Below are 24,740 nucleotides of genomic sequence, written 5' to 3'. Positions count from 1 at the left end.
CACCGATGAGTCATCATCCAGTATACAATAGGCAGAACCTTTAAACGAGTGGCATATTTGCATCACGTCCTCGGTCCCCGAAGTGTCGTTGTCCGGTGTAAAATAAGTAGAACTTTTGATCGTGGGGCGTATTTGAGGCTCGTCCCATATCAATAAGGGTCTTCATCCCTTATACAATAGACCGAACCCTTAAACGTAGGGCGTATTTGCGGCACGTCCTCGGTCCCCGAAGTGTCGTCCTCTATCACCAATGGGTCGTCATCCGCTATAAAATAGGCAAAACCTTTAAAGGTGGTGCGTAATTGCGGCACCACCTCTATCACCGATGGGTCGTCAACCGGTAGACAATAGGTAAAATAGTTATGCGTGGGGCATATTTGCGACACGAACTCTACCCCGATGTGTCGTCATCCGGTAGACAATAGGTAAAATAGTTAAGCGTAGGACATATTGGCGGCATGAAATCTATCCCCGAAAAGTCGTAATCTGGTATACTATAGGGCGAACACTTAGACGTGGGGTTTATTTGCAGCACGTCCTCTATCACCGATGGGTCGTCATCCGGTATACAATAGGACGAATCGTTAAACTTGGGGCGTATTTGTGGCATGTCCTCTGTCCCTGAAAAGTCATTATCCGGTATACAATATTGCGAAGAGTTAAATGTGGGGCGTAATTGCCCGAAGAATGACAACGGAGGAAATGATAACCGCAGACAGACTAGCGAGAGAAGCAACTGCAAACGAAGGAATAGGACTGGAAAACCACGGATGGATCAGCACCAGAACCATCAATAGAATCAAGGAAGGAGAAGTAAAAAGAAGATGGCAAATGCATTGGGAGCAATCCATTAAAGGAAGAACCCTCTACAAATACTGCCAACAAGTGGGGAGAGGAAATATAGGGCTGAGCAGGAAGGCTGTGCAACTCACGACAGGACACGGAAATATGCAAGCCTACCTGCACAGATTTAAATTAAAGGAGACCGATGGACTCTGCGAGTGTCGCATATTGCGAAATAGGTAGAGGCCCGAGACAGGCATCGGACCGCCGACGGGAACTACCAGTTAAGGAACGCAGAGGGAATAGTAAACAAGGCAACCGTCACAGAGATCAACGCGTGGTTCGACACGGTGATCGATTATGAGGAAAATTACACCCAGGATGCTGGCGTGCAAGAAAGCGGCCAGTTAGGTATCAGTGAGGAAATATGATAGGAAAGTAGCGAATGAAGTGCGCAATAACGTCGCGACGTGGTAGAAAAGGCGCTCAAAGACCAGTGCATGAACCGTTCCCGAGACTTAGGTAGGAATTACCAACTCAGAGCTTTTACAAGCACCAGAGCCATAGACAAATGGTCTACATTTCAAATGTCCCTGAAGGGTCATTATCCGGTATACAATAGGGCGAAGAGTTAAATGTGGGGCGTAATTGCGGCATGACCTCTATTATCCATGGGTCGTCATACGGTATACAATATGCAGAAACTTTAAACGTGGGGCCTATTGGCAGCACGCATTCTAACCCCGAAGGGTCGTCATCTGGTATACAATAAGGTGAACCGTTAAACGTGGGGCGCATTTGCGACACGCGCTCTATCCCCGATGGGTCGTCGTCTGGTATACAATAGCAGAACCTTTAAACGTGGGACGTATTTGCGGCAGTTCTTCTATAACCGAAGGGTCGTAAGCCGGTATAAAATAGACCGAATAATTAAACGTTAGGCGTACTTGCCCCACGAAATCTCTCACCGATGTGTCGTCATCCGGTATAACATAGGTAGGTAAAATAGGTAAACTTTTGAACGTGGGGCGTAATTGCGACACGTTCTCTATCGCCGCTAGGTCGTCATCCGGTATACAATAGGAAGAACTTTTAAACGTGAGGCGTATTGGCAGCACGCATTCTATACCCGAAGGATCGTCATCCGGTATACAATAGGCCGAACTTTAAAACGTGGGGCTTATTTGCGGCAAGCACTCTACCATCGAAAGGTCGTCATCCGGTATACAATGGGTAAAATAGTTAAACGTGGGGCATATTTGCGACACGTCCTCGATCCCCGAAGTGTCGTTATTCGGTATACATTAGGCAGAACTTTTAAGCGAAGGGCGTAATTGCGGCTCGTCCTCAATCGCCGATGAATCGTCATCCGGTATACAATAGGCAGAACGTTTAAACGTGGGGCGTATTTGGGTCACGTACTCGTTTCCCGAAGTGTCGTCATCAGGTATAAAATAGGTAGGTAAAATAGGTAAACTTTTGAACGTGGGGCGTGATTGCGGCACGTCCTCTATCACCGATGGGTCGTCATCCGGTATATAATAGGCAGAACTTTTAAGCGTGGGGCGAATTGGCAGCACGCATTCTATACCCGAAGGGCCGTCATCCGGTATACGCCGAACCGTTAAACGTAGGGATTATTTGCTGCACGTCCTCTATCTCTGACGTGTCATAATCCGATATACAATAGGTCGAACCGTTAAACGTGGGGCGTATTTGCGACATGCGCTAAAACACGAAATGCCGTTATCCGGTATACAATGGGCGGAACCTTGAAATGTGAGGCGTTTTTGCGGCACGCCCTCTATCATCGAAAAGCCGTCATCCGGTATATAATAGGCAGAACCGTTAAACGGTCGTATTTGCGGCACGCACTCTATCCTAGAAGGATCGTTATCCGGTTTAAAATAGGTCGAACTGGAAAACGAGGGGCACATTTGCGACACGCACTCTATCCTAGAAGTGTCGTCATCCGATATACAATAGGCCGAACATTAATACGCAGGGCGTATTTGCGGCATGGCCTCTATCCCTGAAGTGTCGTCATACGGTATACACTAGGCAGAACTTTTAAACGTGGGACCTATTGACAGCACTTATTCTAACACCGAAGGTTCGCCATCCGGTATAAAAAAAGCTGAACCGTTAAACGTGGGGCGTATTTGTGGCACGTCCTCTATCTCTGAAGGGTCGTCATCCGTTATACAAAAGGGTGAACAGTTAAATATGGGGTGTATTTGTGTCACGTCCTCGATTCCCGAAGTGTCGTCTTCCGGTATACAATAGGCAGAACATTTAAACGTGGGGCGTAATTGCGGCTCGTCCTCTATTACCGATGAGTCGTCATCCGGTATACAATAAGCAGAACCTTTAAATATGGGGCATATTTGGGTCACGTCCTCGGTCTCCGAAGTGTCGTCATCCGGTATAAAATATGTAGAATTTTGAACGTAGGGCGTAATTGCGGCACGTCCTCTATCTCCCAAGGGTCGTCATCCCTTATTCAATAGGCCGAAACCTTAAACGTGGAGCGTATTTGCGGCACGTACTCTATTACCGAAGGGCCGTTATCCCTTATACAATCGGCCGAACACTTAAACGTGGGCCGCATTTGCAGCACGCCCTCTATAACGGAATAATCGTCATCTGATTTAAAATAGGCAGAAACTTTAAACGTGGGGCATATTTGCAACAGGCACTCTATCCCCGAAGAGTCGTCTTCTGATATACAATAGATCGAATCATTTAACGTTAGGCGCAATTTCGACACGCACTCTATCCCCGAAGGATCACCATCCGGTATAAAATAGGCCGAACTGTTAAACGTGGGGCGTATTTGCGACACGTCCTGGATCCCCGAAATGTCGTTATCCGGTATGCAATAGGCAGAAACGTTAAACGGGCTTATTTGCTGCACGCACACTATCCCCGAAGAGTCTTCATCCGGTATACAATTGGCCGAATCCTTCAACTTGGGGCAAATTTGCGGCACGTCCTTTATCCCCGATGTGACGTCATCCGATAGAAAATAGGTAAAATAGTTTAACGTGGGGCATATTTGCGACACGCGCTCTATCGCCGAAGAGTCTTCATCCGGTATACAATAGGCCGAATCCTTAAACTTGTGGCATATTTGCGGCACGTCTTTTATCCCCGATGTGATGTCATCCGGTATATAATAGGCAGAAGTTTTAAACGTGGGGCGTAATTGCGGCTGGTCCTCTATTACCGTTGTGTCTTCATCCAGTATACAATAGGCAGATCCTTTAAACGTGAGGCGTATTTGGGTCAAGTCCTCGGTCCCCGAAGTGTCGTCATCCGGTATACAATAGGCAGAACTTTTAAACGTGTGGCGTGAATGAGGCATGTCTTCTATCGCCGATTGGTCGTCATCCGGTATACAACAATCAGAACCGTTAAACTTGGGGCGCATTTGCGACACGCACTCAAATACGAAGTGCCGCTATCCGGTATATAATGGGCAGAACTTTTAAAAGTAAGGCGTATTTGCGGCACAACCTCTATCATCGAGAAGTCGTCATATGGTATTCAATAGGCAGAACCGTTAAACGAGCGTATTTGCGGGACGTCCTCGATTCCCGAAGTTTGCTCAAACGGTATACAAAAGGTAGAACCTTCACACGTGGTACGTATTTGCGTCACGTACTCTGTCTCCAAAATGTCGTCATCCGGTATAGAATAGGCAGAAGTTTTAAACGTGGGGCGAGATTGCGGCACATCCACTATCGCCGATGGGTCGTTATCCGGTATACAATAGGTCTTCAAAATGTGGTCACACGGTATACAACACTCAGAACCGTTAAACATGGGGCGTATTTGCGGTACGCACTCTATTCCAGAAAGGGGGTCATCCGGTATACGCCGAACTGTTAAACGTAGGACGTATTTGCGGCACGTCCTCTATACCTGAAGAGTCGTCATCCGGTTTACAGTAGGGCGTAGAGTTAAATGTGCGGTTTGTTTGCGTCAGGTCCTCGATTCCCGAAGTTTGGTCATACGATATACAATAGGCAGAACCTTTAAACGTGGGGGCGTATTTGCGTAACGCCCTCGGTCCCCGAAGTTTGGTCATGAGGTATACAATAGGAAGAACATATAAACGTGGGGCGTAATTGCGGCTCGTCCTCTATTACCGATGATTCGTCATCCGGTATAAAATAGGCAGAACCTTTAAATGTGGTTCGTATTTGGGTCACGTCCTCGATTCCCGAAGTGTCGTCATCCTGTATACAATAGGCAGAACATTTAAACGTGGGGCGTCATAGCGGCTCGTCCTCTATTACCGATGAGTCGTCATCCGGTATACAATAGGCAGAACATTTAAACGTGGGGCGTAATTGCGGCACCCCCTCTATCGCGGAATGGTGGTCCTCTGATATAAAATAGGCAGAAACTTTAAACGTGCGGCGTATTTGCGTAATCCGGTATACAAGAGGAAGAATTTTTAAACGTTTGATGTATTGGCAGCACGTATTCTATCCCGGAAGGTTCGTCATCCGGTATACAATAGTGCGAACACTTAGACGTGGTGCGTATTTGCGTCACGTCCTCGGTACCTGAAGTGTCGTCATCCGGTATACAATAGGCAGAACATTTAAACGTGGGGCGTATTTGCGTCATGTTTTCGAACCCCGAAATGCCGTCATTCGATATACAATAGGCTGAAAATTTATACGTGGGGCATAATTGTGGCACGTCTTCTATGACCCATGGGTCGTCATAGGGTATACAATAGGCAGAAATTTTAAACGTGTGGCGTATTGAAAGCACACATTCTAACCCCGAAGTGTCGTCATCCGTTATACAATATTGTGAAGAGTTAAATGTGGGGTGTATTTGCATCACGTCCTCGATTCCCGAAGTGTTGTCATCCGGTATACAATAGGCAGAACATTTAAACGTGGGGCGTACTGCAGACAAGCATTCTATCACTGATATGTCGTCATACGGTATACAATAGGCCGAACTGTTTAACTTGGGGCTTATTTGTAGCACGCCCTCTATCCCCGAACGGTTGTTATCCGATATACAATAGGCCGAACTGTTAAACGTGGGGCGTATTTACGTCACGTTCTTGATCTCTGAAGCGTTGTCATTCGATATACAATAGGCAGAACCTTAAAGGTGGGGCATAATTGCGTCACGTCCTCTATCACCGATGGGTCGTCATCCATTATACAATAGGCCGAATCATTAAACTCGGGGCGTATATGTGACACGTCCTCTATCACCGATGCATCGTCATTCGGTATAAAATAGGCAGAACATTTAAACGTGGGGTGTATTTGTGACAAGCACCCTATCCCCAAAGGGTTGTCATCCGTTATACAATAGGGCAAACCGTTAAACGTGGGGCGCATTTGCGACACGGACTCTATCCCCGAACAGTCGTCATCAGGTATACAATAGGACAAACAGTTAAACCTGTGGCGTATTTGCGTCACGTCGTCTATTTCCGAAGGTTTCTCATCCGATATACAAAAACGCGCGTAACGCCCTCAGTCACCGAAGTGACGTCATCCGGTATAAAATAGGAAAAACCTTTTAACGTGGGCCGTATTTGCGACACGACCTCTATCACAGAATGGTCGGCATCTGATATAATATAGGCAGAAACTTTAAACGTGGGGCGTATTTGAGGCGCTCACTTTATCATGGAGAGTTCGCCATTCGGTATACAAAAGGCTGAAACGTTAAACATGGGGCGTTTCTGCGGCACCTCCTCTATCCCTCAAGGGTCGTGATCCTGTATACAATAGGCCGAACCGATAAACGTGGAGCGTATTTTCGTCACGTCCTCGAAACCCGAAATGCAGTCATTCGATATACAATAGGCAGAAATTGTAAACGTGGGTCGTATTGGCATCGCTCATTTTAACCCCGAATGTTCGTCATCCGGTATAAAAAAGGACGAACCGCTAAACGTGGGGCGTATTTGTGGCTTGTCCTCGATCCCTGCAGGGTCGTCATCCGTTATACAATAGGTTGAACCGTTAAATGTGGGGTGTATTTGCGTCACATACTCGATTCCCGAAGTGTCGCCATCCGGTATACAATAGGCAGAACTTTAAACTTGGGCATATTTGCGTCACTTACCTTTTCACGGACGGATCGTCATCCGATATACAATAGGTAGATCGCTTAAACGTGGGGCGTAATTGCGGCACACCCTCTATCCCCGATGTGTTGTCATCCAGTTTTTATTAGGCCAAATAGTTAAACGTGAGGCATATTTGCGACACGCAATCTATCCCCGAAGAATCGTCATCCAATATACAATAGGCAGAACCTTTAAACGTGGGGCGTATTTGGGTCAGTCCTAGGTCCTCGAAGTGTCGTCATCCTGTATACAATAGGCAGAACATTTAAACGTGGGGCGTAATTGCGACTCGTTCTTTATTACCGTTGAGTCGTCATCTAGTATACAATAGGCAGAACCTTTAAACGTGGGGCGTATTTTTGCCACGTCCTCGGTCCCCGAAGTGTCGTCATCCTATATACAATAGAGAGAACATTTAAACGGGGGGCGTAATTGCGGCTCGTCCTCTATCACTGATGAGTCGTCATCCGGTTTACAATAGGCAGAATATTTAAATGTGGGGCGTAATTGCGGCTCGTCCTCTATTACAGTTGTTTCGTCATCCAGTATACAATTTGCAGAACCTTTAAACGTGGGGCGTATTTGAGTCAGTCCTAGGTCCCCGAAATGTCGTCATCCTATATATAATAGACTGAACATTTAAACGTGGGGCGTAATTGCGACTCGTCCTCTAACACCGATGAGTCGTCATCCGGTATACAATAGACAGAACATTTAAACGTGGGTCGTAATTGAGCCATGTCCTCTATCACTGATGAGTCGTCATCCGGTTTACAATAGGCAGAACATTTAAATGTGGGGCGTAATTGCGGCTCGTCCTCTATCACCGATGAGTCGTCATCCGGTATACAATAGACAGATCGTTTAAACGTGGGGCGTAATTGCGGCTCGTCCTCTCTCACCGATGAGTCGTCATCCGGTATACAATAGACAGAACATTTAAACGTGGGGCGTAATTGCGGCACGTCCTATATCACTGATGAGTCGTCATCCGGTATACAATAGACAGAACATTTAAACGTGGGGCGTAATTGCGGCACGTCCTATATCACTGATGAGTCGTCATCCGGTATACAATAGACAGAACATTTAAACGTGGGGCGTAATTGCGGCACGTCCTATATCACTGATGAGTCGTCATCCGGTATACAATAGGCAGAATATTTAAACGTGAGCCGTAATTGCGGCTCGTCCTCCATCACCGATGAGTCGTGTTCCGGTATACAATAGGTAGATCGCTTATACCTGGGGCATAATTGCGGCGCGCCCTCTATCTCCGATGTGTTTTCTTCGGGTTTTTATTAGGCCGAATAGTTAAACGTGAGGCATATTTGCGACACGCACTCTATCCCCGAAGAATCGTCATCCGGTATACAATAGGCAAGACCTTTAAACGTTTGGCGTATTTGCGGAACGTCTTCCATAACCGATGGGTCGTCATTCAGTATACAATAGGCCGAACTTTTAAACGTGGGGCGTATTTGGGTCAGGTCCTAGGTCCCCGAAGTGTCGTCATCCGGTATACAATAGGCAGAACATTTAAACGTGAGGCGTAATTGCGGCTCGTCCTCTATTACCGTTGAGTCGTCATTCAGTATACAATAGGCAGAACTTTTAAACGTGGGGCGTATTTGGGTCAGGTCCTAGGTCCCCGAAGTGTCGTCATCCGGTATACAATAGGCAGAACATTTAAACGTGAGGCGTAATTGCGGCTCGTCCTCTATTACCGTTGAGTCGTCATTCAGTATACAATAGGCAGATCCTTTAAACGTGAGGCGTATTTGGGTCAAGTCCTCGGTCCCCGAAGTGTCGTCATCCGGTATACAATAGGCAGAACTTTTAAACGTGTGGCGTGAATGAGGCATGTCTTCTATCGCCGATTGGTCGTCATCCGGTATACAACAATCAGAACCGTTAAACTTGGGGCGCATTTGCGACACGCACTCAAATACGAAGTGCCGCTATCCGGTATATAATGGGCAGAACTTTTAAAAGTAAGGCGTATTTGCGGCACAACCTCTATCATCGAGAAGTCGTCATATGGTATTCAATAGGCAGAACCGTTAAACGAGCGTATTTGCGGGACGTCCTCGATTCCCGAAGTTTGCTCAAACGGTATACAAAAGGTAGAACCTTCACACGTGGTACGTATTTGCGTCACGTACTCTGTCTCCAAAATGTCGTCATCCGGTATAGAATAGGCAGAAGTTTTAAACGTGGGGCGAGATTGCGGCACATCCACTATCGCCGATGGGTCGTTATCCGGTATACAATAGGTCTTCAAAATGTGGTCACACGGTATACAACACTCAGAACCGTTAAACATGGGGCGTATTTGCGGTACGCACTCTATTCCAGAAAGGGGGTCATCCGGTATACGCCGAACTGTTAAACGTAGGACGTATTTGCGGCACGTCCTCTATACCTGAAGAGTCGTCATCCGGTTTACAATAGGGCGTAGAGTTAAATGTGCGGTTTGTTTGCGTCAGGTCCTCCATTCCCGAAGTTTGGTCATACGATATACAATAGGCAGAACCTTTAAACGTGGGGGCGTATTTGCGTAACGCCCTCGGTCCCCGAAGTTTGGTCATGAGGTATACAATAGGAAGAACATATAAACGTGGGGCGTAATTGCGGCTCGTCCTCTATTACCGATGATTCGTCATCCGGTATAAAATAGGCAGAACCTTTAAATGTGGTTCGTATTTGGGTCACGTCCTCGATTCCCGAAGTGTCGTCATCCTGTATACAATAGGCAGAACATTTAAACGTGGGGCGTCATAGCGGCTCGTCCTCTATTACCGATGAGTCGTCATCCGGTATACAATAGGCAGAACATTTAAACGTGGGGCGTAATTGCGGCACCCCCTCTATCGCGGAATGGTGGTCCTCTGATATAAAATAGGCAGAAACTTTAAACGTGCGGCGTATTTGCGTAATCCGGTATACAAGAGGAAGAATTTTTAAACGTTTGATGTATTGGCAGCACGTATTCTATCCCGGAAGGTTCGTCATCCGGTATACAATAGTGCGAACACTTAGACGTGGTGCGTATTTGCGTCACGTCCTCGGTACCTGAAGTGTCGTCATCCGGTATACAATAGGCAGAACATTTAAACGTGGGGCGTATTTGCGTCATGTTTTCGAACCCCGAAATGCCGTCATTCGATATACAATAGGCTGAAAATTTATACGTGGGGCATAATTGTGGCACGTCTTCTATGACCCATGGGTCGTCATAGGGTATACAATAGGCAGAAATTTTAAACGTGTGGCGTATTGAAAGCACACATTCTAACCCCGAAGTGTCGTCATCCGTTATACAATATTGTGAAGAGTTAAATGTGGGGTGTATTTGCATCACGTCCTCGATTCCCGAAGTGTTGTCATCCGGTATACAATAGGCAGAACATTTAAACGTGGGGCGTACTGCAGACAAGCATTCTATCACTGATATGTCGTCATACGGTATACAATAGGCCGAACTGTTTAACTTGGGGCTTATTTGTAGCACGCCCTCTATCCCCGAACGGTTGTTATCCGATATACAATAGGCCGAACTGTTAAACGTGGGGCGTATTTACGTCACGTTCTTGATCTCTGAAGCGTTGTCATTCGATATACAATAGGCAGAACCTTAAAGGTGGGGCATAATTGCGTCACGTCCTCTATCACCGATGGGTCGTCATCCATTATACAATAGGCCGAATCATTAAACTCGGGGCGTATATGTGACACGTCCTCTATCACCGATGCATCGTCATTCGGTATAAAATAGGCAGAACATTTAAACGTGGGGTGTATTTGTGACAAGCACCCTATCCCCAAAGGGTTGTCATCCGTTATACAATAGGGCAAACCGTTAAACGTGGGGCGCATTTGCGACACGGACTCTATCCCCGAACAGTCGTCATCAGGTATACAATAGGACAAACAGTTAAACCTGTGGCGTATTTGCGTCACGTCGTCTATTTCCGAAGGTTTCTCATCCGATATACAAAAACGCGCGTAACGCCCTCAGTCACCGAAGTGACGTCATCCGGTATAAAATAGGAAAAACCTTTTAACGTGGGCCGTATTTGCGACACGACCTCTATCACAGAATGGTCGGCATCTGATATAATATAGGCAGAAACTTTAAACGTGGGGCGTATTTGAGGCGCTCACTTTATCATGGAGAGTTCGCCATTCGGTATACAAAAGGCTGAAACGTTAAACATGGGGCGTTTCTGCGGCACCTCCTCTATCCCTCAAGGGTCGTGATCCTGTATACAATAGGCCGAACCGATAAACGTGGAGCGTATTTTCGTCACGTCCTCGAAACCCGAAATGCAGTCATTCGATATACAATAGGCAGAAATTTTATACGTGGGGCGTAATTGCGACACGTCTTCTATCACCCATGGGTCGTCATACGGTATACAATAGGCAGAAATTGTAAACGTGGGTCGTATTGGCATCGCTCATTTTAACCCCGAATGTTCGTCATCCGGTATAAAAAAGGACGAACCGCTAAACGTGGGGCGTATTTGTGGCTTGTCCTCGATCCCTGCAGGGTCGTCATCCGTTATACAATAGGTTGAACCGTTAAATGTGGGGTGTATTTGCGTCACATACTCGATTCCCGAAGTGTCGCCATCCGGTATACAATAGGCAGAACTTTAAACTTGGGCATATTTGCGTCACTTACCTTTTCACGGACGGATCGTCATCCGATATACAATAGGTAGATCGCTTAAACGTGGGGCGTAATTGCGGCACACCCTCTATCCCCGATGTGTTGTCATCCAGTTTTTATTAGGCCAAATAGTTAAACGTGAGGCATATTTGCGACACGCAATCTATCCCCGAAGAATCGTCATCCAATATACAATAGGCAGAACCTTTAAACGTGGGGCGTATTTGGGTCAGTCCTAGGTCCTCGAAGTGTCGTCATCCTGTATACAATAGGCAGAACATTTAAACGTGGGGCGTAATTGCGACTCGTTCTTTATTACCGTTGAGTCGTCATCTAGTATACAATAGGCAGAACCTTTAAACGTGGGGCGTATTTTTGCCACGTCCTCGGTCCCCGAAGTGTCGTCATCCTATATACAATAGAGAGAACATTTAAACGGGGGGCGTAATTGCGGCTCGTCCTCTATCACTGATGAGTCGTCATCCGGTTTACAATAGGCAGAATATTTAAATGTGGGGCGTAATTGCGGCTCGTCCTCTATTACAGTTGTTTCGTCATCCAGTATACAATGGGCAGAACCTTTAAACGTGGGGCGTATTTGAGTCAGTCCTAGGTCCCCGAAGTGTCGTCATCCTATATATAATAGACAGAACATTTAAACGTGGGGCGTAATTGCGACTCGTCCTCTAACACCGATGAGTCGTCATCCGGTATACAATAGACAGAACATTTAAACGTGGGTCGTAATTGAGCCATGTCCTCTATCACTGATGAGTCGTCATCCGGTTTACAATAGGCAGAACATTTAAATGTGGGGCGTAATTGCGGCTCGTCCTCTATCACCGATGAGTCGTCATCCGGTATACAATAGACAGATCGTTTAAACGTGGGGCGTAATTGCGGCTCGTCCTCTCTCACCGATGAGTCGTCATCCGGTATACAATAGACAGAACATTTAAACGTGGGGCGTAATTGCGGCACGTCCTATATCACTGATGAGTCGTCATCCGGTATACAATAGACAGAACATTTAAACGTGGGGCGTAATTGCGGCACGTCCTATATCACTGATGAGTCGTCATCCGGTATACAATAGACAGAACATTTAAACGTGGGGCGTAATTGCGGCACGTCCTATATCACTGATGAGTCGTCATCCGGTATACAATAGGCAGAATATTTAAACGTGAGCCGTAATTGCGGCTCGTCCTCCATCACCGATGAGTCGTGTTCCGGTATACAATAGGTAGATCGCTTATACCTGGGGCATAATTGCGGCGCGCCCTCTATCTCCGATGTGTTTTCTTCGGGTTTTTATTAGGCCGAATAGTTAAACGTGAGGCATATTTGCGACACGCACTCTATCCCCGAAGAATCGTCATCCGGTATACAATAGGCAAGACCTTTAAACGTTTGGCGTATTTGCGGAACGTCTTCCATAACCGATGGGTCGTCATTCAGTATACAATAGGCCGAACTTTTAAACGTGGGGCGTATTTGGGTCAGGTCCTAGGTCCCCGAAGTGTCGTCATCCGGTATACAATAGGCAGAACATTTAAACGTGAGGCGTAATTGCGGCTCGTCCTCTATTACCGTTGAGTCGTCATTCAGTATACAATAGGCAGAACTTTTAAACGTGGGGCGTATTTGGGTCAGGTCCTAGGTCCCCGAAGTGTCGTCATCCGGTATACAATAGGCAGAACATTTAAACGTGAGGCGTAATTGCGGCTCGTTATCTATTACCGTTGAGTCGTCATCCAGTATACAATAGGCAGAACATTTAAACGTGGGGCGTTATTGCGGCACGTCCTCTATCACCGATGGGTCGTCATCCCTTATACAATAGGCCGCACCGTTAAACGTGCGGCGTAATTGCGGCTCGTCCTCTATTACCGTTGAGTCGTCATTGAGTATAAAATAGGCAGAACCTTTAAACGTGGGGCGTATTTTTGTCACGTCCTCGGTCCCCGAAGTGTCATCATCTGGTATACAATAGGCAGAACATTTAAACGTGGGGCGTAATTGCGTCTCGTTCTCTATTACCGTTGAGTCGTCATCCAGTATACAATAGGCAGAACATTTAAACGTGGGGCGTTATTGCGGCACGTCCCCTATCACCGATGGGTCGTCATCCCTTATACAATAGGCCGCACCGTTAAACATGCGGCGTATTTGCCAAAGGCGCTCTATCCCCGGAGGGTCGTCTTCCGGTTTACAATAGGCTGGACCGTTATATGTGGGGTGTATTTGCGGCACACCCTCTATTCCGGAAATGCCGCCGTCCGGTGTACAATAGGCCGAATCGTTAAACGTGGGGTGTATTTATTACCCATTGTAGTGTCAATAGTATAAGTCGTTAATGAAGTTTACCAAAATGACTGAGACGGATTTCGATATTAGGGAATTTCCCGTCATCATCTGCTTCTGTAGACTCTCACGACTAGGACAAACGAAACAGCAACGTTATATTTTTCGAAGCACCAGCTACAATTATTCTTTTGGTCGAATATATTCCTACACAGTAGAATAAAACATAATTAACACAAGTTGATACTAAAGCAAATTTAATTAATACATTAAGATCAAATCAAATTAAAACATTATTATTGGATATACTGGATAAAATATGCTTTGTAGCCCTTATAACAAATATAGACCTGTATTCTAAAGGTTTACGTTTAGTACCCATTGTAGTGTCGATAGTAGAAGTCGTTAGTGAAGTTTGCCGTTCTAAGCTCATCTGATTCTGTCGATTCTCATGGCCAGGACAAACGAAAGAGTACTTTCGTGAATACATTTTACGAAGCACCAACTACAATATTTAGAAGAGTTCAAAATGATCTCTAAATAGGGAATACTAAAAAGGCAAATTTAGGACGACGTTTAAATGTGTCTGTATTGTGTATCAAGGTCTTGTTTCAGAACAGGCCCAGGAAGCGGAAGAAGCTTTAAATCGCCAATATCGGCATTTTGGCGACCCCACCAATTCAGCATCAGTATACATATCAACACTCATTTGTGCCTTTCACAAACAGACTCCAGACAGAACTGCTGAGCGATCTACAAAATTCAAGTGTACCTGTGTCTAACGGTTTCGTGTGCAATCCTGGCAATTCGTCACCAAATGATGAGTTGGGGCAATAGCAATGGCACAGTAATATGTAAGCAGGGGAAGCACGACATACTACATCATGATTTTAGCATTAGTGACACTAGTCACTAATCTAGTCTAGAGGAAATACAAATATGTCGTGCGTGCTAAATTCTTGCGGTATTGTTATCGCAAGGATATTACGCAGGTTTATCCTTAAATTGTCACTAAGCCGCCTGAAACCGAAAGGTAAAAGGGCACATTTATAGGCCACCTTCATCTCTGTCCCTATTTAAATTGGTATGCAAGTGCCCTTGCCTTCTAACAGGATTTGCTCCGAAAGTATCCTAACTTTTGGACCATAATGATTTTTAACGTAACCAAATAAATGTTCTGTGCGCGGGTAAGCCGCGGGTCTAACTACGACTGCCTTAATAACCGCAGCGTATGCCCGAACGAGATTCCCACTGTCCCTACTTAAATTGCTGTGCAACGGCTCTTCCTACCTTTTTACGATTTATGTTATGCACTGACTCTGTCGGCGAAGAGCGGAATAACGAGATAGAACGGGTATCAGGCCTAAACACCTCGTACCCAAGAAGGGGATCAACACCGAAATCTCGACGTACATTAAAGGGAACAGTTATTTAGGAAAGCGTTTCTTCCTGCTAATTACTCCCATATATTTTATATATATTTTGCTCCGATCCTGTGATTTCGAAGAACAAGACATTTTACCAAAGGGCCGATATTTTCACATGGATCCCTGCCAACCACTAAAACGAAAAATAAAATTGTAACTTTCCTTGTCTCCTGATTCCGACAGAAGTGTTCGATTAAGTGTAGCCTCTATTTTAAATAAAAGATAAATAAGAATAATATTCTCTTTTTCAACTCTTTTGGTGGTCTTGAAAAGGACCGATATTTGATAATAAAATAGGTTACATTCGTTTTATTTAGTTTTGCTATCTGTCTTTTTAGGTAACAATACAGCTTGGATATTTGACAGAACACCGCCCTGGGCTATACTAACACCGGATAGGAGTTTGTTCAGTTCTTCGTCGTTTCTGATGGCCATTTGCAAATGTCTAGGGATAATCCTGGTTTTCTTGTTATCTCTAGCGGGGTTACCTGCTAATTCGAGAACCTCGGCTGCCAGATATTCCATTACGGCAGCTAAGTAGACGAGAGCACCGGCCGCTGTGCGTTCGGCGTAATTTCTTTCCTTAAAAGTCTGTGAATACGATCGAAAGGGAATACTAATCCCGCTCGGTTAGAACGAGGCTTCGCCTTTCCCTTTACTTTTCCGACTTTACCACGTCAGGACATTTCACTATCGATTGCTCCTAGAACTCGCTCCCCTTAGAATTAAAATCGGTATTAAAACCGCCAACATACTAACAACGAATTTTATTCGTAAGCCGAACGCATGATCTCGTACGCGAACAATGAGAGGCTAACTCAGATAATAAGCGGGGCTTAGGAGTGTATTTAAGGAGCTTATAAATTCTAGGATTTCCTGAAATTTATTTTAGTCTATTACTTTTCGTGGATCATTTATTACCGTAATATTTATTTCCAAATACCTCCGAAAACAAGCGGTAAAGCGGCCAAAAAGGCCGGTAAGGCTCAGAAAAATATCTCCAAAAGTGATAAGAAAAAGAAACGCAAGAGGAAGGAAAGCTACGCGATCTACATTTACAAAATTTTAAAGCAAGTTGATCCCGATACGGGTATCTCCAACAAGGCCATGTCGATCATGAATTATTTCGTGAACGATATATTCGAAAGGATAGCCGCCGAAGCGTCCCGTCTCGCTCATTACAATAAAGTATCTACAATCACAAGCAGAGATATCCAAACTGCCGTCCGATTATTGCTGCCCGGTGAATTGGCTAAGCACGCCGTTAGTGAAGGTATCAAAGCCGTCACTAAATATACCAGTTCTAAGTAAACCATAAGCCTTGAATATCATAAAGGAGAAAACGGTTCTTTTCAGGGCCCCAATTTAGATAAATAAAAAAAGAAATAATGTTTAAAAAATTCCAGTATATTGTAGTATCCAATATTGAAATACAAATTTTGTTATCAGCAGTATATTGTTATTCTTTGGTTATTAGTCATTACATTATTTTTTCTTTAGTTTTTAAAAACAATGCGTATAACCACACCGACTGTTATTAATTACTAACATGTAGTCGAATATAATTCTGAGATAAAAATCTGTAACACTTTTAGTGAAGTGTTTATTTAAATATGGATAAAAGAATATAAATTGAAATATCTTCTTTTTCTTTAATTAAATTAAGGTGGTCTGAAAAGAACCGTTTTTTTTCTGTTGCAAAATACGAATATAATTAGTGTATTATAAATGATAGAAAATAAAGTTTAGGCACGTTCGCCTCTATACGTCTGGCTAGCTGAATATCCTTGGACATGATGGTTACTCGCTTTGCATGTATCGCAGATTAATTAGTACCCTCAAAAAGACTGACTAAATAAGCTTCGCTGGCCTCTTGTAAAGCCATCACCGCCGAATTTTGAAAACGTAAATCGGTCTTGAAGTCTTGAGCGATTTCGGGAACCAATCGTTGGAAAGGTAATTTCCTAATCAATAATTCGGTGCTCTTTTAATAACGACGAATCTCCCGCAAAGCGACCGTCACGGGTCGGTAGCGATGTGGTTTTTTAACGCCACCGATAGCTGGAGCGCTTTTCCTGGCTTCCTGGCGCTTGTTTATTAGGAGCTTTACCTCCTGTTGATCTTCGCGCAGTTTGCTTGGTACGAGCCATATTTTTAAATTAGAGATAAAGAGAATAAGTATCAAACGCAAACGACGGCGACCTCTTTCGAACTGATTTGGTCATAAAATCAGAGAGTCCTTTTTATAACGTGTTATCTAATCTGATTGGTCCGTTTTGTGCTAGTGGGCGGAACTCAATCCCAAGTCTACAAAACCGGGCTGATTGAAAGAAATCGACAACAGTTGTCCGCAGCACTCGTGTTGTGGGCGCGCTACTTATTCGAGATCATTTAATTTTTTTTTGTGTTAGGTTCGATAAAATATGACCGGCGGAGGTAAAGGTGGTAAAAGTTTGGGAAAAGGAGGAGCCAAGCGGCATCGTAAAGTGCTTCGTTAGAATATCCAAGGTATTACGAAGCCCGCCATCAGAAGATTGGCTAGACGAGGCGGCGTAAAACGTATGTCTGGTCTGATTTACGAAGAGACCAGGGGTGTTATAAAAGTGTCTTTGGAAGACGTCATCAGAGATACCGTTACATATACCGAACACGCCAAAAGGAAAACCGTTACCGCAATGGTTGTAGTATACACCTTGAAACGCCAAGGACGTACATTATACGGGTTTGGAGGTTAAGCCGCATAGTTTATTCGCGAACTAACGTGAAACGTGACACTCAAAATTAATTTTACAAAAATTAAACAACGGTTCTTTTCAGAACCTCAAATTTGTCAATATTTAAAAAATTGAAGCTCTATTAGGATTTAAGTATAACCTTATAATCATTACAATCATCATAGTTTTATCTATAATAATAATTTAAGTACAATTCACAGCATTAATGCTGTAATTCCGTATCGTAAACGTGGCCAATATAAAACGGGTAATATCGAGAGATCAACAGAAGAGATATCGATGATGGCCGTTTGGCCCTAATTATTTGAGGGTTTGGATACCAAAACTCTATACTTACTTAATCGACCGACCCACTAATTCATCTTTAATTACATATATTATATACAAGGCGCGATGTCATAATACGGTTGATTTTACTAAAGGAGAACCGCTAGAAAAATCTTTCACACCCATAAAACAATCTTTAAAATACTTAAACTGTTTATTAGGGTATTTTAAATAATTAGTAAAAGCAAGTTATAATATAAATTTCTTTTTTTGTTTTATTATCTTGGTGGTCCTGAAAATGACCGATAGTTAAAAGGATTTTGTACGACACAAAAGCCCTAAGGCTCATGTAACTTATTTGGTTTTACTATCTGCTTTTTTCGGTAACAATACGGCCTGGATGTTTGGTAGAACGCCGCCCTGGGCTATGGTAACACCGGAGAGGAGTTTGTTCACTTCTTCGTCATTTCTGATGGCCAATTGTAAATGCCTAGGGATAATTCTTGTTTTCTTGTTGTCTCTAGCGGCGTTTCCTGCCAACTCGAGAATTTCGGCCGCCAAATATTCCATTACGGCAGCTAAGTAGACGGGAGCACCAGCCCCTTCGCGTTCGGGGTAATTTCATTTCCTTAGAAGTCGGTGAATACGACCGACAGAAAATTGTAATCCTGCGCGATTGGAACGATTCCATGGCCCTTCCCTTCACTTTACCACGTCCGGATATGTTAATCTCGATCGTTGTTAGGTACTGCTCACCTTTAAATCAAAATCGATACTGGAAATTTTTTACAGATCAGCCTCAAATTTTGTTCGCGAGCGAAACTCGATATATTATACGCGACCAACCAGACTCTAACTCGGGATGTGGGCGGGGCTTAGGAGTGTTCCTTGAAATGTTATAATTTCTAGAATAAAAGGCATTTTTTTTAGTTAAGTATTCTTTGAGGTACGTGGGACGTCCTGATTTTTATTTCGAAATGCCACCAAAGACAAGCGGTAAGGCGGCCAAGAAAGCCGGAAAAGTCCAGAAAAATATCTCTAAGACCGACAAGAAAAAGAAGCGCATGAGGAAGGAAAGCTATGCGATTTACATATACAAAGTTTTAAATCAGGTTCATCCCGATAAGGCTATTTCCAGCAAGGCCATGTCGATTATGAATTCTTTCGTGCACTATATATTCAAAAGGATAGCCGCCGAAACGTCGCGCCTCGCCCATTACAATAAAAAATCGACCATCACGAGCAGAGAAATCCAAACCGCCGTTAGGTTATTGCTACCCGGTGAATTGGCTAAGCACGCCGTTAGTGAAGGTACTAAAGCTGTCACTAAATATACCAGATCTGATGATCATAATAATATGAAGGGGGGAAAACGGCTCTTTTCAGACCTCCAAAATGTTTAAAGAAGAAAAAAAGAAATAAACTACTGTTAAGAAGAAAGTATATATACGATGTCAAGTAAATTAAAAACCGTTTTTTATATAAATACTGAAAACGACTTTAATATATGACAGCCATAGCATTTATGCACGTTCGCCTCTAACACGTCTGGCTAATTGAATGTCCTTAGGCATGATACAGGTTGCTCGTTTAGCATGGATCGCACACAAATTGGTGTCTTCAAGGAGACCCACCAAATAGGCCTCGCTAGCTTCTTGCAAAGCCATCACTGCCGAACTTTGGAACCGCAAATCGGTCTTGAAATCCTGAGCGATTTCGCGAACCAATCGTTGGAAAGGCAATTTCCTAATCGATAATTCGGTACTCTTCTGATAGCGTCGGATTTCTCTTAGAGCGACCGTACCGGGTCTGTAACGATGCGATTTTTTAACATCACCGGTACCGGGAGCGCTTTTCCTGGCTGCTTTAGCAGCCAATTGTTTTCCGGAAGCCTTACCTCCGGTTGATTTTCGAGCAGTTTGCTTGGTACGAGCCATCGTCTAAACGGGTCTGACTTCAAACGTGTAGGAAGAATTACAACAGCAACCGCCAACAGACTTTATGAAACTGATCGAAGGTGTCAAAGAAATCTCCCTTTTTATAGTGTCTGAAGATATTCTGATTGGTCCGGCTACCATCTGTCGGCGGGACCCGATTCGAACTCAACAAAACCCATGGTAAGGTTTGAAAATTAAATAGTTATCTGTAGTATTCCAGGTGTACGCCGTAAAATTCGATTATAAATTTGATTTTTTTAAATACTAAATTGAATAACTCATGACGGGCAGAGGTAAAGGTGGTAAAGGTTTGGGAAAAGGAGGCACTAGGCGGCATCGTAAAGTGCTTCCTGATAATAACCAATGTATTACGAAACCCGCCATCAGAAGATTGGCTAGACGAGGCGGCGTAAAACGTATATCTGGTCTGAATTACGAAGAGACCAGAGGTGTTTTAAAAGTGTTTTTGGAAAACGTCATCAGAGATGCCGTTACATATACCGAACACGCCAGAAGGAAAACCGTTATCGCAATGGATGTAGTATACGCCCTCAAACGCCAAGGACGAACTCTATATGGATTTTGCGGTTAAATAAAGTATTATATATACTGACCAATTAAAACAGAACAACGTATCTATTCAACTAAAGAAAACAACGGTTCTTTTCAGAGCCACAATTTTACTACAATTTAAAAAAGAAATTTATTATTCGAATATGGACTAAGATGATGTTAAATTTTATAAAATATTTGCTCCATTATTCCAAGATTTACTTGCAAAGTAACAAATATACTACATTATAATAGACGATAAGATTTCATATTAAATGTAAATGATAGTGAACAATCGAATACCGAATCTTCGTTGAAGCTTTAATATAGTTTTCCTTTAGAGAGGAAATACTCCGAGATAAACTTCGCGTCGAAGAGCTTGGAGAATCCTTAAGATTTCAAAGAGGGAAAGGTAGTTTTACACACGTATGTATGGAGATAAACGCTCTGCCTACGTATTACCTACGCGTTCTATGTATTTATTGATGTAATAAAAATTGATAGTTTTAAAGAGATAACTTTTATGAAAACAGATTTCAACTAAAGAAGCAGAGTATACTAAAATATATATGAGCATTGTACCGATAGAGAAGGGTTGGACACGATATTTTCATAGAAGACTCGATATCGTTGCTCACTCGATACGTTCGATTGTAACCCAGAGTTCGGAACCGGAAACCGTTAAAAAGAAGTATATTAGTATAGGATCGGTTAATTTTAATGTTATTGTTTCCCTCGAGTTAATTCGACAACGGTACGTTTCGATATAGATTCGTTTTGGACAACGAACAATCTGTACCGCATCAATTAGAAATAATATGTCACGTTTCTCCAATAATAGCATTAAATCTGTACGGAATTGCATTTATATCAAAAGACGATATATCGGGAGACGTAGATTTGAAAAGATATATTTTCATAGTTATAACCGAAAGTCTATAACTCGAATGAAAATTGGTAGTTTCGACGGAATCGGGAGCAACGCTTGATTTTGTGCTTCCTTTTAAGACGATAGTCAAGGTAGAATTTATTGGCAAAGGTTGCTACTTCTACTACGTTTTATCTTTTAACGCCTCGAACATAAATCGTATGATATTCTAAAGGATTTATATATTTGATATGAGAAATAAGTAAACGGTTCCAAGCTCGACGTTTCGACGAAGCCGGAATATGGAACGTCGTTCGCGCTCGACCGTTCAGTCCTGCGATCGGCTCATATCATATAGGGTACGCATTAAATGAGAGCGGCCGTCAGACAGTTAAAATAGGCGAAACTTTGTCAAACGAATCGCGATTAGAACGTTCTTATAAGAAAATTAAGAAATTATAAAAGAATGTTGGACGTCGATAAATACGACGGACAGGAAATTGTAATCCCGCACGATTGGAACGAGACTTCGCCTTTCCCTTCACTTTTCCGCGTTTACCACGTCCGGACATGTTAATCTCGACCGTTGTTAGATACTGCTCACCTTTAAATCAAAAACGGTACTGGAAATTTCTTACAGATCGGCCTGGAATTTTGTTCGCCAGCCAAACTCGATATATCATACGCGACCAATCAGACTCTAACTCGGGCTATGGGCGGGGCTTAGAAGTGTTCCTTCGATTATTATAAGTTCTAGAATTAAAAGCTTTTTTTTGTTAAGTACTCTTTGAGGTACGTGAGACGTCGGGATTTTTATTTCGAAATGCCACCGAAGACAAGCGGTAAGGTAAAGCCAAGAAAGCTGGAAAAGCTCAGAAAAATATCTCTAAGAGCGATAAGAAAAAGAAGCGCGTGAGGAAGGAAAGCTATGCGATTTACATATACAAAGTTTTAAAGCAGGTTCATCCCGATATGGGTATCTCCACCAAGGCCATGTCGATCATAAATCCTTTCGTAGACGATATACTCGAAAGGATAGCCGCCGAAGTGTCGCGCCTCGCCCATTACAATAAAAGATCGACCAGATCACGAGTAGAGAAATCCAAACAGCCGTTAGGTTATTGTTACCCGATGAATTGGCTAAGCATGCCGTTAGCGAAGGTACCAAAGCAGTCAACAAATATACCAGTTCTAAGTAAATTAATTCACATACCTATGTGTATTTCAATATACAACTAGAGATGGATTGGAGGTAGTACTAATCCAGGAACCAACGCCGAGGACACAGGCATGGGAAGGCTGGAAACTCATGAGAAAGATGACGGGAAGCAAAACCCAAATCTGGACCAGAGAAGAAATCCAGTCCTTACTGATAGAGGAGTTGTCAACAAAAAATGTGACAACAATCGCAATAGAGGACGTCTTGATCACAAACGTCTACGAGGAACCAGGCGAGAGGGCACTGACAAGTTTAGACGAACTCACCGCCGGAATAAACAGATACCGAGGCAAATGGATAGTCGCCGGGGACTTCAACGCAAAACACACGTTGTGGGGAAGCTCCAGAAGCTCACCAAGAGGTGAAGAACTTCTATACTGGGCAATCAGCCACGGCCTAGAGCTCGCAGAAGGAGACTACGCGGTGCCCAGCTTCGATTGTAATAGGGACACAGGGCACATGGACCTCACGTGGAGTAGGGGAATAAACGTGGAAGAATGGAAAATCAAAGGTGACGAGGAAACACTAAGCGAACACAGATATATCGAGCGGCGAGCGGAAATGGGAAAACCAACCCAAGAAAAAGGGCAAGATGGGATTTCGCCAGCACCGATTGGGATCTGGTCAGGGTGAAACTGGAAGAAATAGAGACCAATATCGGACAAGCAGTAACACACGAAGTGATTGAGGAGCAGGCGGCCAGTCTTCAAAAAGCCATACAGGCAGTAGGTAGACTGGTAAAACGAAAAACCATCATGGTAAAAATTGGCAATGAATGGTGGGACGGGCAGTGTGCGGAACATAAACGAACAGTAACTGCACTGAAGAGGAGAATAAGAAGAAGCACGGATAATCAACAAATAGTGAATGAGTACAACGAACGGAAGAGAGAGTTTCGGAAAATAATACGAGAAAAGAAAACCGAGCACGACAGTCAGGCGATTAACAACCTGATAGAAACAAACTCGTGGGACGGTATTTGGGAAGCCATCAGAAGAATGGGCATAAGAAGTGGCGAAGTGGTAGCAACGCCTAAAGACGCAACACTGTAGGCAAGAGAAGCAGCCGAAAAACAAAGAGTGGAGAAATACCACCCAGCAATGGACCTGGAGGAAACAGAGCGAACTCGCGGAGTCATGAGCGAGGAATGGCCGGGTACGGAGACTGGCCAGGAAGAAATAACCGAAGGAGAAATCGAATCGGTTATAGAGAACATGAGAATACGAAAGGCAGAAGGGGAAAACCGCATACCAAACGAGCTCCTGAAGAATGTCTGGATCTCGAGAAAACACGAGTTCCTGACGCTGTACAGGAACTGTTACAACGCGGGATACTTTCCTAAGATATGGAAAATGGCCAAACTGTGCTGGTTAAAGAAAAGCGACGGAGGCGAACGACCCATCAGCTTTCTACCAACGCTAGGAAAAGTACTAGACAAAGTACTTAATCAGAGACTACAGGCAATGGCGGAGAAAATGGAGCTACACGACTCAAGGCAGTACGGCTTCAGAAAAAACAGGTCAACCGTACAAGCCGTGAGTGATCTACTGAAATGGATCAACACCCGAAAAAGAACAAGGGAAACACGTTCTAATGGTGACGCTGGACCTCCGAAACGCTTTCCACAGAGCAACCCATGTAGAAATATTGGAAGAACTGCGAAGAAGTAGAATAAATAAGAAAATGGCAAGATCAATAGCCAGCTTCTTGACGGGAAGGAATATCATCAGCAACCAGGTGGCAATGGAAATTGACAAGGGATGTCCGCAAGTGTCAAGCTTAGGGCCAAAGCTATGGCTGCTGGGCATGAACAGCTGGTTCCGCAAAGTCTCTGAATCGGAAGTAG

The 24,740-nt window shown here is 43.9% G+C and overlaps 4 protein-coding genes and 3 pseudogenes across 4 annotated transcripts; 5 read left to right on the top strand and 2 right to left on the bottom strand.

Annotated features, from left to right (window-relative positions):
* Positions 1-14,828: 14,828 nt before the first annotated feature.
* On the top strand, positions 14,829-16,627 carry LOC143205575 (histone H2B-like). The gene is made up of 4 exons (XM_076418722.1): positions 14,829-14,922; positions 15,002-15,015; positions 15,118-15,298; positions 16,209-16,627. The coding sequence occupies exons 1-4, from the start codon at positions 14,829-14,831 to the stop codon at positions 16,625-16,627; spliced, it is 708 nt and encodes a 235-aa protein (XP_076274837.1).
* A 403-nt stretch (positions 16,628-17,030) lies between these two features.
* LOC143205574 (histone H3-like) lies at positions 17,031-17,466 on the bottom strand (annotated as a pseudogene).
* A 214-nt stretch (positions 17,467-17,680) lies between these two features.
* LOC143205516 (histone H4-like) lies at positions 17,681-18,083 on the top strand (annotated as a pseudogene).
* A 1,758-nt stretch (positions 18,084-19,841) lies between these two features.
* LOC143205538 (histone H3-like) lies at positions 19,842-20,292 on the bottom strand. The gene has a single exon (XM_076418697.1). It carries the CDS (start codon positions 20,253-20,255, stop codon positions 19,842-19,844), a length of 414 nt encoding a protein of 137 aa, XP_076274812.1. The 5' UTR covers positions 20,256-20,292.
* A 243-nt stretch (positions 20,293-20,535) lies between these two features.
* LOC143205528 (histone H4-like) lies at positions 20,536-20,847 on the top strand. Its single transcript, XM_076418690.1, has one exon. It carries the CDS (start codon positions 20,536-20,538, stop codon positions 20,845-20,847), a length of 312 nt encoding a protein of 103 aa, XP_076274805.1.
* Positions 20,848-22,498: 1,651 nt separating this feature from the next.
* Positions 22,499-22,874, top strand: LOC143205477 (histone H2B-like; annotated as a pseudogene).
* A 119-nt stretch (positions 22,875-22,993) lies between these two features.
* LOC143205573 (uncharacterized) lies at positions 22,994-23,946 on the top strand. Its single transcript, XM_076418720.1, has 2 exons — positions 22,994-23,481; positions 23,523-23,946. Exons 1-2 carry the CDS (start codon positions 22,994-22,996, stop codon positions 23,944-23,946), a joined length of 912 nt encoding a protein of 303 aa, XP_076274835.1.
* Positions 23,947-24,740: the final 794 nt, after the last annotated feature.

This window comes from Rhynchophorus ferrugineus, unplaced genomic scaffold (genome assembly GCF_030347505.1).
Source record: "Rhynchophorus ferrugineus isolate W39M unplaced genomic scaffold, kcgeb_rfMv2 rfM12, whole genome shotgun sequence".
Lineage (NCBI taxonomy): Eukaryota > Metazoa > Arthropoda > Insecta > Coleoptera > Curculionidae > Rhynchophorus > Rhynchophorus ferrugineus.
Note: the sequence above shows the minus strand (reverse complement) of the source record. Positions and strands in the feature narration are given on the sequence as shown.

Excerpts from the sequence above, each read along its gene's own strand:
- LOC143205575 (XM_076418722.1), top strand. The coding sequence starts at position 14,829 with ATGTCGTGCGTGCTAAATTCTTGCGGTATTGTTATCGCAAGGATATTA. Across the intron at positions 15,299-16,208 it reads ATCAACACCGAAATCTCGAC|TCTATTACTTTTCGTGGATC; the intron begins GTACATTAAAGG and ends AATTTATTTTAG.
- LOC143205538 (XM_076418697.1), bottom strand. The coding sequence starts at position 20,255 with ATGGCTCGTACCAAGCAAACTGCTCGAAAATCAACCGGAGGTAAGGCT.
- LOC143205528 (XM_076418690.1), top strand. The coding sequence starts at position 20,536 with ATGACGGGCAGAGGTAAAGGTGGTAAAGGTTTGGGAAAAGGAGGCACT.
- LOC143205573 (XM_076418720.1), top strand. The coding sequence starts at position 22,994 with ATGACGGGAAGCAAAACCCAAATCTGGACCAGAGAAGAAATCCAGTCC. Across the intron at positions 23,482-23,522 it reads AAACCAACCCAAGAAAAAGG|GGTGAAACTGGAAGAAATAG; the intron begins GCAAGATGGGAT and ends GGATCTGGTCAG.